The following is a 15,853-nucleotide window of genomic DNA, read 5'->3' on the forward strand; positions in this document are numbered from 1 at the left end:
AGGCCAAACTCATTGGTTCATGCTTTCAGTTGACTGCATTTGTTTTCATAGAATTTCTTGAGTTTTCTAGTCTTCTGTGAAATTTCTCTTTTATCTAAATGTTCCTGTTAGAGTAGCTGCTTGTGTGGTGTAAGCCCTTGCAGCCGTAGTATTTGAAAATACCTCCCGACTTGGTCAAGCTCTTCAGAGGCAAGGGCTCTGTCACACTCCCAGTGCCCGGCACCCACATCCAATAAACAGCAGAGGAAGTGGGACAAGGAGACTTGCTCTGTTTACTTCACAGAGTGGATGGATTCACCCACCGCTGTTGATTCAGTGCCTCTTATCTGCCAGGCACTGGTTATCTTGGGCTTCAGGCAAAAAGAAGTGAGAAGATAAGCAGGTCCCGCTGGCACTGGTGGGGAGTCACAGGTGTGGGAGGTTGTTTTCCCTGCTAGGAATAGAGAGGCTTATTCAGCCATCTCAAGTAATGGAGCGTTTTTTCTTGTAAGGATGCTCCAGGATTAAAGACGACTTGAATCAGCTACACTTCTGTGTCTCCTGGGGGCGGAGGGAATTAAGACCCATCTAGTTTGGAAACTGACAGAATCTCTGGTTAGATAAGCACGAAGATATTCATAGGAACACAGGACTCTCAGTATTCTGCTGGAATGGCACTTGGGAGAAAGTAAACCTATATAAACATTTCTGTATTTTCCCTTGAGGATTCATTAAGATCATAGGTTATATCTCTTTCAAATGTTAGAGGCATTTAATATATTCTTAAATCATATTTGTTTGTTTCTCCAGGTAGATAGTACATTTGCTATATTTTTCCTCCTATAGTCTCCTAATATTGGGGGGGGGGGTGTATAAATACACTCCCAGAATATCCATAGAGTAAGAAAGTGAAAGTTGCTCAGTCATGTCCCACTCTTTGTGACCCCATGGACTATACAGTCCATGGAATTCTCCAGGCCAGAATACTGGAGTGGGTAGCCTTTCCCTTCGCCAGGGGATCTTCCCAACCCAGGGATCGAACCCAGGTCTCCCGCATTGCAGGGTGCATTCGTTACCAGCTGAGCCATAAGGGAAGCCCAAGATTACTGGAGTGGGTGGCCTATCCCTTCTCCAGTGGATCTTCCCGACCCAGGAGTCAAACCGGGGTCTCCTGCATTACAGGCGGATTCTTTACCAACTGAGCTATCAGGGATCCATAGAATAAGAAAATCTAAAGGTGGAAACCAAGAGTCTGGGAAAACCTGCTTTGACTTGCTGCTGCTGCTACTGCTGCTAAGTCGCTTCAGTCGTGTCCGACTCTGTGCGACCCCATAGACGGCAGCCCATCAGGCTCCGCCGTCCCTGGGATTCTCCAGGCAAGAATACTGGAGTGGATTGCCATTTCCTTCTCCAGTGCATGAAAGGGAAAAGTGAAAGTGAAGTCGCTCAGTCGTGTCCGACTCTTAGCGACCCCATGGACTGCAGCCTACCAGGCTCCTCTGTCCATGGGATTTTCCAGGCAAGAGTACTGGAGTGGGGTGCCATTGCTTTGACTTAGCAGATTTTAAAACATCATCTGTTAACTTTTTTGTGGATTTGTTCTGCTCTTTGTATATTTAAAAAGTGGTAATGTTAAAATTGGTAATATTAGCTCACAATAAATAAACATCAATCTTTTATAGTTGAATAGGAATTTATAGTTCATAGGCACTTTCAAAGATGTCTATTTTTTCTTAAAACCCTCTTGAATTAAGGAGGGCAGATCTTACCTTGCATATTTTTTAAACTGAGAATTTATCTCAAAGTTACATGATTCATCCACGGTTCCCTGGAAGGCGATGGGGCTGGCAGTGGAGCCCACGCCTCCTGACCCTAGTTGGTGCGTCCTTCTTCACTTTCCTCCTGCTCCTCTTCCCTGTACTTGGGTTCCTGCGAGAGAAAACACAGGCACACCCTGCCCAGATGCACATCGCTTTACTTCCAGCGAGGCCTCCACCCTGAATCTCAACCTTCTTCCCTATTTTGGCTGCTGGACTAAAAAAAACAAGAAAAATTGTGACGGTTACTGTTGGTTTGCCAAGAGCTAATGCAGGAAACGCTTGTGTTTTATCCCTGCCAGTGGATATGAAGGGATATGGTTTATGAGGGATTGAATTTTTGGTAATTTTGTCAAAACCCAGTGCTTACCTTGACAACTGCGTAACATATGCTTGGTGCCCCCATCTTTTTAATTACCCAGGCCCGTGCCCCATTTACTATGGCGACAGAAGTCATTGTCATAGAACCTCTCTACCCACAATTTAAAATTTTACGTAATTTCTAGCAAAAATATAAAGGAGAAACAAAGGCAAGTAATTTATAGTAATGTGTTGCAGTAGGCATGTGCTTACATGTACACAGGGAAACATAGTTAGATTCTCCCACTTACTTGTAGAGTCACTAAGAATATGAAAGCTGCAAATGTAGTCTAATCAGGTGTATTCTACTGGCCATTCAGATACCCCGATTATAGTAGTGACATGATTTTTTGAAATGATGAACAAATGTTAGTATAATTCCAAACAAAACAAAATACCAGAAGCCCACCCAATTCCTTTGATTTATGTCGTATTTGTGTTGCTGAAAATTTTATGTATGTTAAAACTGCATCTAATAATTGTACTTTATATTTAAAAAAAATCTTATATATTTTTTGGCTGTGCTGGGTGGGTCTTCGTTGCTGCATGGGCTGGGCTTTTCTCTAGTTGCAGCAAGCAGGAGCTACTCTCTAGTTGCAGTGTGCAGGCTTCTCTTTGTGGTGGCTTCTCTTGTTGTTGAGCCCCGGGCTCTAGAACACAGGCTCAGTAGTTGTGGTGCATGAGCTTAGTTGCTCCACAGTATGTGGGGTCTTCCTGGACCAGGGATCAGACCTGTGTCTCCTGCATTGGTGAATGGATTCTTTACCACTGAGCCACCAGGGAAGCCCTGTACTTAAATAGTAAACAGTGTTGGAATCTAGTCTCAGATGGTTGTAAGTTGACTTGCTTGCCAACGTGAATATCCAGTTGGATATGTGAAAGCATGAACGTTGTGGGATTCAGGACAGTTCTTTGTTGTATAGAACTGTCCTGTACATCGTCTGTCAAATGTCAAAGATGTCCTCTGAATTATTAAGATGGTTGAAAAAATTGCTCCCACAAACTTAGAGTACACCTACAAGAAGGCAATGTCACTTCCTTGAAAATCTGTCTCTGCCTCCAACACTTCAGAAAGACGCACAAACCTGAGGGAACCCAAGGGAACAAAGACATCCCAGAACTTCAAACCAGAAGCTCATTGTGCTGTGACTTCATTGTCTAGAGGAGAGGCTGGAGCAGCAGGCAGAAAGTATCTCCTGTGTTTTCACCCCAGAGCTGAGATATGCTTTTTACCTTCATCTTGCTCTGGTCAGCCTGCACTGTCTATCTTGCATTCTTGTGGTTGAATTTTTCTGCACTCTCTCCTTTCCCATCCTCATGGCTGGCTTGGGGAGGCTTCCTTTAGACTAGGTCCTGAAGGAATTGTGAAAAAGAGGTTTGAAAGTATCCAAGAAAACTGGTGGACATTTGTGTGTGTGTGTGTGATATCTAAAATATACCATTTATCTGATGAAAGATTTTTATTTAAGTGATTTGTGACTTTGCAGCTATGTGGCTGAATTAATTTGGTATGTAAATAGTGGAAATTTTGTATCTTGATCATTTGAGAGGATATAATTTTGCTATAAACTATAGTATTTTAATAATTGGGTTTGTGGATTATTTCACAGAATTAATCCTCATTAAAAGTGGAAATCAATATGGGAGGAAATACTTACCTATTACTTTGTGATTTCAGGTGTCAGTATTTTTGCTTTCTGCTCTTGGTGGGAAGCATTTTGGTGCTAGAAGTGCTTAAGTTCAAATACTCAAGTTCTGCCACAGTGTGGCTATGTGGTCTAAAGCAAACTAATCAGTATCTCCAAGCCTTACTATAAAATGTTGTCATCAGTAATGTGGAGGTGCTGATATTTAAAGGCATAGTTGCAAGGATTAGTGTAAAACATCTGACATAATTTTCTTCTAGTACTTATTCCTAAGCATCTGTAATTTTTGTGCTGTTTGACATAATGCTGCCAAAAATTTTAGTCTTCTTTTTTTACTTGACCTCTTTCCATAGTGTAAACCGTCTTTATAACGACTGTTTTAAAAGTATTGAAGTATTAGAAAGTATTACAGTAGAGCCATGACATCCTGCTACTAAAATACACTGTGTAGTTAGTGCCTGATGTCCTTTCTGTATATAATATGAACTGTAAACTTACCTGCTTCTATCAAGAAAATACCTCTACCTCATTTCTTGAGATAGTTATAAACAAAACCAAGAAGAAACAACAGAGCTAAGTTGAGTGTGGGAAGTGGGCCAAGGGTGGGCTTATGGTAGAGCGGTACACTCCCACGTCCAGCCTGAAACTGTAGCCTTCTGCAGACAGATTTGCATGTCATGGACTTTTGGGTTGAACCCCAAAATTGTCGACACTACAAATATTAAATCTGAGAATATCAACAATATACTATCTTTACCTAATAATGATATCAGCATACATGAGCATTAGTTTTGTTTCCAGATTTTTTCACTGTGAAAATGATGCTGTTAAATAGCTTTTTCCTTTTCTAGTAATATTTCTCTGGGATAACTCTCTTAAAAGTTGAATTACTTTTTTAAAGGAGACAAACCTTTTAGGATACTTCATGTAATTGCCAAATTGTTTATAAAAATATTATATAGATTTGCACTGTACTAGGTAAGTAATTTCAGCTACACAAAGCTAGGGATTTTCATTTAAAGAGTTTTGGAGGCACTATTTCACAGATGAAATATTGGTTTTAATTTATATTTCCTTGTCTAGTATTAAATTTAAACATTTAATTTTCATATATTTATGTATTTCTTCTAGCACTTGTTACTCATTCATATCTTTCTCTTATTTAACTTATGGGATCATTAACAATTTAGTTCCTTTTCCGGGTTTTGGATAAATTAGAATTTTATCTAAGCATATTATCCCACTTTTCTCTTTCAGCTCCAGTAATAAACCGATTTACAAGGCGTGCCTCAGGTAAGTCTCCTTATGGATTTTGCTTACTAATGGTGACATTTTAAAAAGGGATTGGATAAGAAGGTATGAAAAGAATAATTGCTATAGAGTAATAACTTATTTATCAGTCATTTTCCCAGAAAACAGCCATATGATAAAATCAAGAACTAGGAAGTAAATGGAAATATCCTCTGAGTGGCTAAACTTAAAATCGCACTGTGGCTAACGTATGGAGACTCTTACCCAAATTTGTTTATTTCTGCGCTTGGTAAATTACTAATTACATGGTTATCTGGTTTGCCAGACACAGTTTAGAAGAAGTGATTTAGAACTTAGGTAAAAGTGAAATCACTCAGTCGTGTCTGACTCTTTGTGACCCCACAGACTGTAGCTCACCAGGCTCCTCTGTCCATGGGATTCTCCAGGAAAGAATACTGGAGTGGGTTGCCATTCCCTTCTCCAGGGGATCTTCCCCACCCAGGGATCAAACCCGGGTCTTCCGCATTGCAGCCAGATGCTTTACTGTCTGAACCACCAGGGAAGGAGACTCAAAATGGGAAGGGATGATAGTTTTTAATAAAGACATTAAAACTCATAACACTGAGATATAAGAACTTGTCATCATGGAGCCATTTAGAATAGGAGCAAATTGCTTTATATTTATTGGTGTCCTAGAGATACCTTAGTAACCTCCTGCATATTCACATTGAGGGAGACATTAGCCGTTGGCAAGAATTTAAATTTGGTTCCCTACACTGGATACTTCCCCCATGGCTCAGCAGTAAAGAATCTGCCTGCGATGCAGGAGACGCAAGTTTGATCCCTGGGTCGGGAAGATCCCCTAGAGGAGGGTATGGCAACCCACTCTAGTATTCTTGCCTGGAATACCCTGGGCAGAGGAGCTTGGTGGGCTATAGTCCATAGGGTTGCAAAGAGTCAGATGTGATTCAAGCAACTTAACACTCACTCATACTGGGTGCCACCTACATTACATGAGTAGGTAAGTACAGGACACAGCTGAAAGCATTTCTATCCTAAGTGAGTTTGGGCATTGAAATGGATAAATTATTGTTTGGAAATTCACCTCTGTGAAATACCTTCTTCTCCAAAGATAGAGGACAAATGAAGTACTACCATGTTTGGTTTGGAAAAAATGACTTTCTTTTATTTATAACTAAGTTTTTTGGTTGAAAAACACAAGATAAAATTCAAACAGATCATCTTTGACATTTATACAATACAAATGATTCATTTATTTCATAAAATTACCTCCTTTCCATATGTGCTATATTTATATTATTAAAGGTGTTTTAAAATTGAGTTTTGTATTTAATTTGTCAACAGTTTCTGGTATAATTCACTCTTATTATGTGGTGACCAGGTCTATAAGGAATAAGACAGAGATTAGGAAAATATGTTCTGTTGGGATGGTATCTGCTTCATCCTTGTGAGCTTTTTGTAACGTCAAGGCATATCTATTTTAAATGTTGGAAACAAAGAGTAGATTATAATGCCTTTTGTGGAGTAAGAAATTATGTTTTTGTCAGTAAAGCATCAGTCAGACTTTACCCCAAAGTAGAGCAATCAAGAGTGATCTTATTCTGGTATAATACATAGTCTTTTGTCAACAGTGGTGAAAACAGAGAGGAACAGTAAGAGAGAATCAGTAGTGTGATATCTTGTTTTCATGATGTGAGAGTCTTTCCATAGAAATGTAATTAAGACTCTCAGAATAAATTATCTCCCTTTCTGCCTGACATGAGACAGTATTTCTGGGCAAATTCCATTAACATTTGTTGTTCAGTATACTTACCATTGGTTGTAGATCCAGGGCTCAGTAGGTTCCTGAGTGGAGTCTTAACTACTAGACTACCAGGGAAGTCCCAGTGTAGGTTAATTTTGAAACAACATTATTTCAGCCCCTACCACCACGGCTAAATCTGTGTCCATTGTATCTCAGCAAAATTGGCTGGAAATGCAGATAAGATGGAACACCAGCAAAGAAATACACACTCAAGTCAAATGTTGCATTTTTTTCCCTAGAGTGACAGGTAATGGGAAATGTGAAAACAGGAGGAAGCAATTGAAAGAAAAATGAAATGATATCAAGTTCAGAGCCATGTTACAAAAGCTTTTAAAGGTATAAGTATTGTGCTGTGCTTAGTCACTCAGTCGTGTCTGACTCTTTATAACTCTAATAATATAACATGCTGGAGAGCACTGTAGGAATGAACTTTGACACTGATTATTGGGAGGAAAAGAGAACTGGTTTATGGAGTACCCTGGTAGGTCAGGGGCTATGCTAAGCATCTTATACACATGTTCAGTCTTTCAGGCAAGGGAAATGAAATATTTACTACCTGAGATAAAAAGAACAATGGTCTCTAACTAAAACTTTTTTGACAAAGAAGAAAACAAAACAGTCTTAAGGCATCTTAAGGAGGAAATTCTTTAGTTCTCTTTGTAAATTTAATTTAGTGGCTAAAAGTAATTTAATTTAGTAGTAGAGATAGACTTCAATTTCTTTTAAAATAGCATTTCCAAAAAATAAAAAAACTAGATACCCACTTAAAATAGAGAAATTCATATTTGATAATTAAAACTACTTCTTGGGATATCTTTTTTTGATGACATTTTAGTTCAGAAATACTTTTCAGAAATAAACTATAAATTTAAATTTGTAATGTGAGACCTGTAATTTAAGGGAAAAAAATTACATCAGGTAAAATCAACCAGACATATAGGATACAAGAATTTATTACTTATTTATCTATTATTTTTAAATGAGGGTTTCCCTGTAGTTCAGATGGTAAAAAATCTGCCTGCAGTGCAGGAGACCTAGGTTTGATCCCCGGATTGGGAAGTTACCTGAGAAGGGAATGGCAACTCACTCCAATATTCTTGCCTGGAAAATCCCATGGACAGAGGAGCCTCATGGGCTACAGTCCATGGGGTCTCAAAGAGTGGGACACAACTGAGCGACTAACACTACTACTACTATTTTTAAATGATAGTTATAACAACAGATACTGTGTGTATACGTTACAACAATAAAACTAATTTGTTAGTGCTAGGTATTCAGTCACTTTTGATTGAATGAAAGTTTAGGACTGTTATATACATAGTCCTAATCTGACTGAGTTTCCTAAATCTTTGAGGTTTTGGCTTTTTGATTCATACTGCATCTGTCAACAGTAGATATTTCAACCTGAATGCTTCAGACAAAACATTTTTCCTTTTTATGCCTTTTTCTCTTGTTATGGCTCAGGAGGATGAGGGGACGGTTTATATCAGAATGTGTTTAGCAGACACATGATTTTGGATCATCTTTATACTTTCAGCGGCACTGTATCTGTTGAACTGTCCTCATGTGTTTGCAGTGCCTGCCCGTAAACCTGTTGGTTTTTATTTCTATAAATAAAAGGAATTAGTTTCACTCAGTTTTCAAACAGAATTCTTAGAATTTTAAAGAGTTTTTAGAAGTTTCATAAACTAGTTTTCCATTTGGTTCAGGAATGAAAGGCATGTATTAGTAACATTGTGTATGTTTAAAATGTACAGCGTGTTGATTCGATACACTTATATATTATCATATGATTAGCCATAAACTTATTTTTAAACAACATCCCATGATCCTAACCCTATTTTTAAACAATTTTTGTTTTGTTTTGTTCTTTTGTTCTTTTATGATCCGTTTCTCCTCTGAGTAATCACTTCTTACCGGTATGTCTTTTCAGATACACGAAAGTCATATATATAATCTGTTGTAGACTTTTGATAGAAATAACACTGACAGTTTGGGTTTAGTTTTCTTAAAGCTTATGGACTTTGTTTCGGAAGATTATTTTCTAGATGGAAAAAAAAGGAAATATACCATTTATTGTTTGTTGTTGTTGTTTAGTTGTGAAGTCATATCCGACTCTTTGCAACCTCAGGGACTGTAGACCTCCAGGATTCCTCTGTCCATGGGATTTCTCAGGCAAGAATACTGTACTGGAGTGGGTTGCCATTTCCTTCTCCAGGCGATCTTCCTGACTCAGGGATCAAACCTGTGGCTCTTGCTTGGCAGATGAATTCTTTACCACTGAGCCACCAGGGAAGCCCATTTATTGCTTAATTACTATTGAAGTTAGTGGTAGTAGTAGAGATAGTGGCTGAATAAATCTTTGAAGAATAAAACTTAAAGCAAACAGCAATTCTATTGCATTGATTTTTATCTAGTATATTGTATGGGAAAGACCCTAGAATGTAGAGTTATACAGACTCGCGTTCAAACCACCCATTTACTGTGTGAATTTGTAGATAAGTTATTTATCTCATCGAGTGTTTCTTTCTTATTTTCATTTTCTTTCACTTTGAGATCATAGCAGCAATAGTCACCTTGTTATGGTTAAGTTAGATGGTTTTTGTTAAAGCAGAGTACCTAGGCTCTCAAAAAAGTTGGTGGTCAGCCCCCTGGAACATAGTTTAAAACGAAACAATAAAATGCTCAACTCTCTGTCTTAGTCTGTCAAAAAATCCTTAAAGAGTCATAACGGTACTTGATATTCATCCTTTAATACGGGCCTCTCTTTTTATTGTTTAGACATTGCAGGGTTTCTTTTAAGAGCTTAATGGTTTTCCTCTGTGGTTTTGGCTCTGAATTGAAAAACAAATTGAAATGACCCATTAATCTTGAGACAATGCCTTCTCAGGAGGTCAAACCTCTCTGAATTTTTTTTAACCTCAGAATTTCATTTTGAAAAAGTCAAGCTTATAGAGAAGTTTGAGGAATAGTTCAATGAACACCTTTATCTAGATTTCCCAGGTGTTACTATTTTGCCACATTTATATGCTTTTTTCTTTTTTTCCTTGCACATGCCCAGATACGTACCTTTATGTTTTTTTAACTGAACCTTTTAGGAATCATAAATAGTTCATACATATCTCTTGAGAACAAGGACATTTTCTACATAATAGAACATGCAGGGAATTTAACCTTGATATAATGCTGTTATCTAATCTACCATCTAGAGTCCGATTTCCTCAGTTGTCTTGGTAAGTCTTTTTTTTTCTTCATTCAAGCACATTCAAGGATTTTACATTGCATTTAATTGTCATGACTCCACTTTTCTTGTCTTTCATAAGTTGGCTCCCTGAAATTTTAAAACTGCTTTTTTAGCGTTCTGACAGTTGCCCCCAACAGTGAGGCACTTTCCCCTACGACCTGTTCTCAGATTGTACGGGCACATCCACTGTCTGGTCACGATGCCCCATTGAAGACCATGAAGTCTTTGCATGGACATTTAGTATTGCTTTCGTGAACAGCTATTGAGCATCACTTGATCTAGTACATCATTTTTTTTCTTAAAATAGAAGTGAAAATGAAACTCCAAATTATGAATTAGCTAATTTTCTTTTCTCATGTTGAGAATTAGCCACTATTCAATTTTAGCCATAACATGAGCACTGAATTTTATAGTATATTTTTAACAGAGCTAAGATCTAATTTTCCCTAAACCAGTGTGTGGAATAATTCAGAGGTGAAATTAAGTCTTTGAATCTCACACACCCACTGTGTAAAATGGCACATTAAAAACTCAGTAATCTCACCCCCAAACAGAGCATGATTAGTTCCCAAGAAAAGTAGTGAAATAGCAGAAGTTCAGATCTCGTCTTGAATCTGATTCAGGGAACATATGCTTCCTTGATTCAGGGAGCATATGCTTCCTTGTGTTTTGTTTTGAAAATATTTTGTAGCCTTGGTGTTCATTGTTTTTATTTTAAAGTTTTTTGATGAGAGCTTTTAGCCCCCAAATTATTTTCTCCCAGAGGTCATTCTCGTATTTTCAAACTAATTTGCTTGTATGAATATATTTACATTTATATTTTGTTCTTAGAAGCTCATTTCAAGCTTGATAGTCAAAAACAATAGATAATGCATTCTGTGAGAATCCTACTTTCATTTACTAATTCATTTAGCAAATGTTACCAAGTCTTTATTTTGTGCCAGTTATAATGCTAGAGATGAAAAAAAGAGCAGGATAGGGCTCCTTAGGAAGTTCAGAGTCTAGCAGGCGTGTGCTTAGTACCACAATATCCAAAGAGTGAAAAGGAGAAAAGGTACAGTTCTTCCAGGGTGTGGGGCTCACAGAAAGGTGCCTTTGAGCTGGTCTTTAAGGCTTATGATGTAGATTTCAGCAGGTAGATAAGGGCAGTATCTGTACTTTATCACTAGTAGCTAGCTATTTTTATTATAAATCCTTTTTTATAGTATGGTGCTCTACACTTGACCTCTGCCATCAGGCACCTGTGGCCTGAAGTAAGCAGATGCTCAAGGCCATGGACAGCAGAGGCTTGAAGGCCAGGGGTTATTTCTGCCTTTAACTAAACCATTGCTGCAAAATGTTTAGGGTCTCTTACTAGGGGAGGCCGTATAGGCTCTGCTTTCAGATAGACCTAGGCTGGAGCATTTACTCTACTCATATATCCACTTATTAAAAGAGTGTGTGTGTGTGTGTGTGTGTGTGTGTGTGTGTGTTGGTGTTGGTCTTAGGTACCTTTGTTTCTCTAGGTATAAAATGGAGATAATACATGGAATTTGAAAGATGGTAACGATAACCCTATATGCGAGACAGAATAAGAGACACAGATGCATGGAACAATTTTTATGGACTCTGAGGGAGAAGGTGAGGGTGGGACGTTCTGGGAGAATGGCATTGAGACATGTGTATTGTCGTATGTGAAACAGAGCACCATTCCATGTTCGATGCATGTGACAAGGGCTCAGGGTCGGGGCAATGGGATGATCCAGAAGGATGGGATGGGGAGGGAGGTGGGTGGGGGGTCCGGGAAGGGGAACACATGTAAACCCATGGCTGATTCATGTCAATGTATGGCAAAAACTATTACAATATTGTAAAGTAATTAGCCCCCAACTAAAATAAATAAATTTATTAAAAAAAAAAAAAATAAAAAATAAAATGGAGATAATACCTATCTCACAAAAAGATTGTAATGATTAAACAGTAGATAATACATGAAAATCATTTGATACAGTATTCACCCCAGTTTGGTTCCACAATCTCAGCCTGAGGTTCACATGAGTCTTAGGAATAGGCAGCAGCCTCCAGGAGCCTGGAGTGGACTTAAGGGTGCCAGAGGTATCTTGTAGACTGCACAGTGGGACACCAAGAATTGTTTAGAAAGATAACACCCAGGGGTGGGGCTGAAGTCAAGAGTCAGACAGCTCCATGGAGGCAGCCAGATGAAACCAGAGTGCCAGCACCAGGCAGGGAGGTGAGGGGAGAGCGGAGGGTGGACCTGGGCGTGAGGTGGGGGGGTTCTCTGAGAGGCCAGTGCACAGGCCCTGGGACTCCTTGTGGGGGGAGTAGTTGCAAGCCACTTGTTCTCTCTGTGTTCTCAGGCTTGTGTTAAAACGGATTCTCCCTTGGGGTTCGTCACAAGTCAGAGGAGGTGACCAGAGCCAGTGCTGCCCCCTCTGTGCCCCCAGTTTCTTCCCCGCCTCCTCCCTCCCTGGCACTCCTAGCTGACTGGTACTTCTGACTTGCAGTGCAAGACAGCCAAGTGGACCACGGCAGATGTTCCGTCTCTGGTTCTTTTTTGTTAGGCCCAGGAATGCTGATAAACTGTCTTATGGCCAGTGGGAGATTAGCTCCTGACCTTTATTGCCATTTCTCCCAAGTTCTCTTGGAGACCCCCAGGAAGGGAAAGAGAAAGGCAATAGTAAAACCTTGGTCTGTAGTTCAGGGCCAGGTGGGGTATCTCCTTCTGCTCCTAAATGTGTCCTTAGTCTCGGGGCCAGCAGATGCCAAATGCTTGGAAGACGGCAGGGAGGCCTGTGCAGCTTGCTGAGCCCCTTGTGTGTCAGGTCCCTAGACACTGCCTGTGAAACAGACAGGAGGAGATAGGGTGGACATTTGAACTAACTGCAGCTGTTCTGTAAGGATGATCAGAGTGGACGTCACTACTCCACAACTGTGTGAAGGACCAGTTCTCCCTGCCCCTTCACCCCCGATCCATTGCAGACCTGCCCTTTTGTAAACTGTAGTGAAATTGCCAGGGCGGTATCACACAGCTGTACTATTGAATAATTGTAATAGCTCCTAGAAGCTCCTGCTGTCTGGACTTATCTCACTATGGATGCTGAGGTTTAGGTGTCATGACCTTGGTGTGGTCTGTATGAGATATGAAAGTTCTCATAAGAAGCTTTTCAAAAGGGTAATTGTACATTTATCTATAGGAACTGATGATTAAAATGAAACCAAAAAGGATATTTTACCATTTGGGCATTTTTATGAGAGCAGACTGAACGAGAGCGGCTCTCTTGGAGAGGTAGGATGCTGGTATGTGGGGGCCCCTGGCCCTGGTTCATGGCATGTGTGTTCTTACCTCTCTTCCTGGCATCCATGTGCCTCTTCACGTTGGAAACACTCCATGGGGTTTGCTTGTCTGGCCTTGTGGCAACTCACCCCGCGCCATGTACCCCACCCCTCAGCACTCTTTCTTTCTAGGCGCCATCTATGTATGCACCCAAGCTGCTGTTACTGTTACACATTGTTTGATATCATGGCTGTTCACATGTCTCTTTTCCTCTACTAAACCATGAGCATGCTAATTAGTGAACTGTGGGAAAAGGGCATTTCTGGGTGAAGTTGAAGAAAAAAGAGAATGGGAGGTAAGGAAATGGGAGTCCCAGAAGGATGGGAAGATTGGGTCAGCTGTGTTGTAATGTGCTTTAAGATTCCAGAGGAGTTGGGACCAGTGTGCATCAGTTGTGGAGTGAGACTGCTAAAGTGGATATTGGATGAAGCTTTACTGGGGTTGAGGAAGCAGAAAAAAATTGAGGGTGGACATGGACATTGGTGTGTTCTGTGACTATGGCAGAACTGGAGTGGAAATAAGACAGAGCTAGACGCTGGTCCAAGGGTGCCAGAATGTCATGAATCTCAGAAGCAGGGCATCAACAGGGAGTACACGTATGGTCTGGATGCCAGAGTGGGGAGCCAGGGCCATCCCTCACCATCATTTGGATCCCACTGTGTGCAGGGCATAGGACCTTTGACAGTAGTGGTGCTCTTACAGTGGTTGGGGGCAGGGGCTGTCCCACAGGTCAGCTATTGAGTAGATATTTATTGAGCACTTAGCATCACCAGGCATGGTGTTGGGCGCTGGGCAGAGCAGCAGTAAACATGCTATGCCTTCCAGGACCAATGGGGAAGCTTAGAGAAGCATGGAGATGAAATTGGGGAAAGCTGGTTGTCTAGATGGTCTTGCATCTTGTGGATGACCAAGGATGACAGAACAACGAGGACAGAGTTGGATGGAGGGTCTTTTGGTTATAATTTATTATGAATGCTTGTTTAACTGAACTTTCTGTAAGGCTAACTCTATCAGGTTCCCAGTGAGAGTCTTAACCTCATGTTTATCATGATTACAGAAGGCAGGAGGTATAGAAGCAAAGAGCTTGTATTTGAGGCCATTCTTCCATTTATTGACCAAATATTCAACAAGAGCCTGCAGTGTGTTTGGCACTGGGCTGGGCCAGAGGCCGATAAATGTAATTTAGGATTTCAGTTGCATTACTTTTTAGCTGTGTGACCATGGACAACTTCCTTAAACCCTCTTCTGTAAAACGGGGTTGGTGTAATTCATGAAGAGATGTAGGCAAAGCTTTAAAAAAAAAAAAAAAAGGCATGGTGCCTGATGCACAATGGGTGCTAAATAAACTTTTATATATCTTTAGGCTCAATTTGTCAAATTTTAATCTAATCAGAATGTCACAATATTAGTATCTATGGTGTTTTCTCTGATAATCCCTCCCACTTAGTTTTAATTCACCTAAGTGCATAATTCTGTGTATCTCTTACAGGTAATTCCCTTATTGCAAATGTGGATTAACTTAATTAACACCATGTCAATATTTGTGGGGAGATGGGAGAGATTTCTCTCAAATGTAACATCCTTTAGCTCTTCAGGTAAAAACAGAAAGCAACTTCAGTCTCCCCTAAATTATAAGCTGTGCTTGTAGATGGTTATTTTGAAAATAAGTTGACCCACTTTTTAAGATTTAACCTTTAATTTTAGATGGGTGTGTGTATAGCCTTCGCCTCCCCACCCCTACCCCCCAACCCTCTTAATCAGATTGAACCAGCTGCTTCTGGGAGCTGATTACTGGAGAATGTTCCTGTCATTGCATTCTGAGACCAAGAGCCCAACAGTGTATTTTATACCACCTAATCATTTGATCATGTTTTCTGAAAATTAATGGTGGAACTGAAAACATTAACAAGTGGGTTTCACCACCACTACCATCATTTTTTGCTTCATTTGGTTTTGCATTAAAACCTGAGATTATTGGTTTTGTTGTTGTTATTTTACATAAGATAGTATAATCAAATTGCTAAAAAAAATGAAAACACAAATTAATAGTTTTTGTTTTCAGGATGGTAAAAAAGCGCCTTTCATTTGAAAGACTGAGCAGCTTAAATAATTATATCATTATACTTGTTTCAAGGAATTGTGAATATTAGTCATCTTTACTGGCCTCCATCAAAAAAGGTGGAACTGACCCTCTCCTTAGATATTTTAAAAGAGAATTCCAAGTTATAGTTCCCATTTAAAAGCAGATGTAGGTAGTTTGATACGCTCATTGCATAACGTAGATGGGGTACCAGACCCATGGTGCTCCAGAAAATGTACATGACTTTTATGCTGTGGGGTTATTTTCAGAGCTGAGTTTCAACAGGTTGCTCAGAGTGGTGTGTTGCAGTAGAAACT

At 39.8% G+C, this 15,853-nt stretch overlaps 1 protein-coding gene across 2 annotated transcripts in view; it reads left to right on the forward strand.

Annotated features, from left to right (window-relative positions):
• Positions 1 to 15,853, forward strand: part of PRKAR2B (protein kinase cAMP-dependent type II regulatory subunit beta) — a 100,990-nt gene that overhangs the window by 20,562 nt on the left and 64,575 nt on the right. For both annotated transcript variants that reach the window (XM_081535957.1, XM_081535956.1), the window contains exon 2: positions 5,060 to 5,095. In XM_081535957.1, the coding sequence (XP_081392083.1) occupies positions 5,060 to 5,095 (36 nt within the window). The remainder of the gene's footprint in view (positions 1 to 5,059; positions 5,096 to 15,853) is intronic.

The sequence above is a fragment of the Giraffa tippelskirchi genome, chromosome 10, assembly GCF_054371585.1.
Source record: "Giraffa tippelskirchi isolate mGirTip1 chromosome 10, T2T-mGirTip1v1.2.pri, whole genome shotgun sequence".
Classification (NCBI taxonomy): domain Eukaryota; kingdom Metazoa; phylum Chordata; class Mammalia; order Artiodactyla; family Giraffidae; genus Giraffa; species Giraffa tippelskirchi.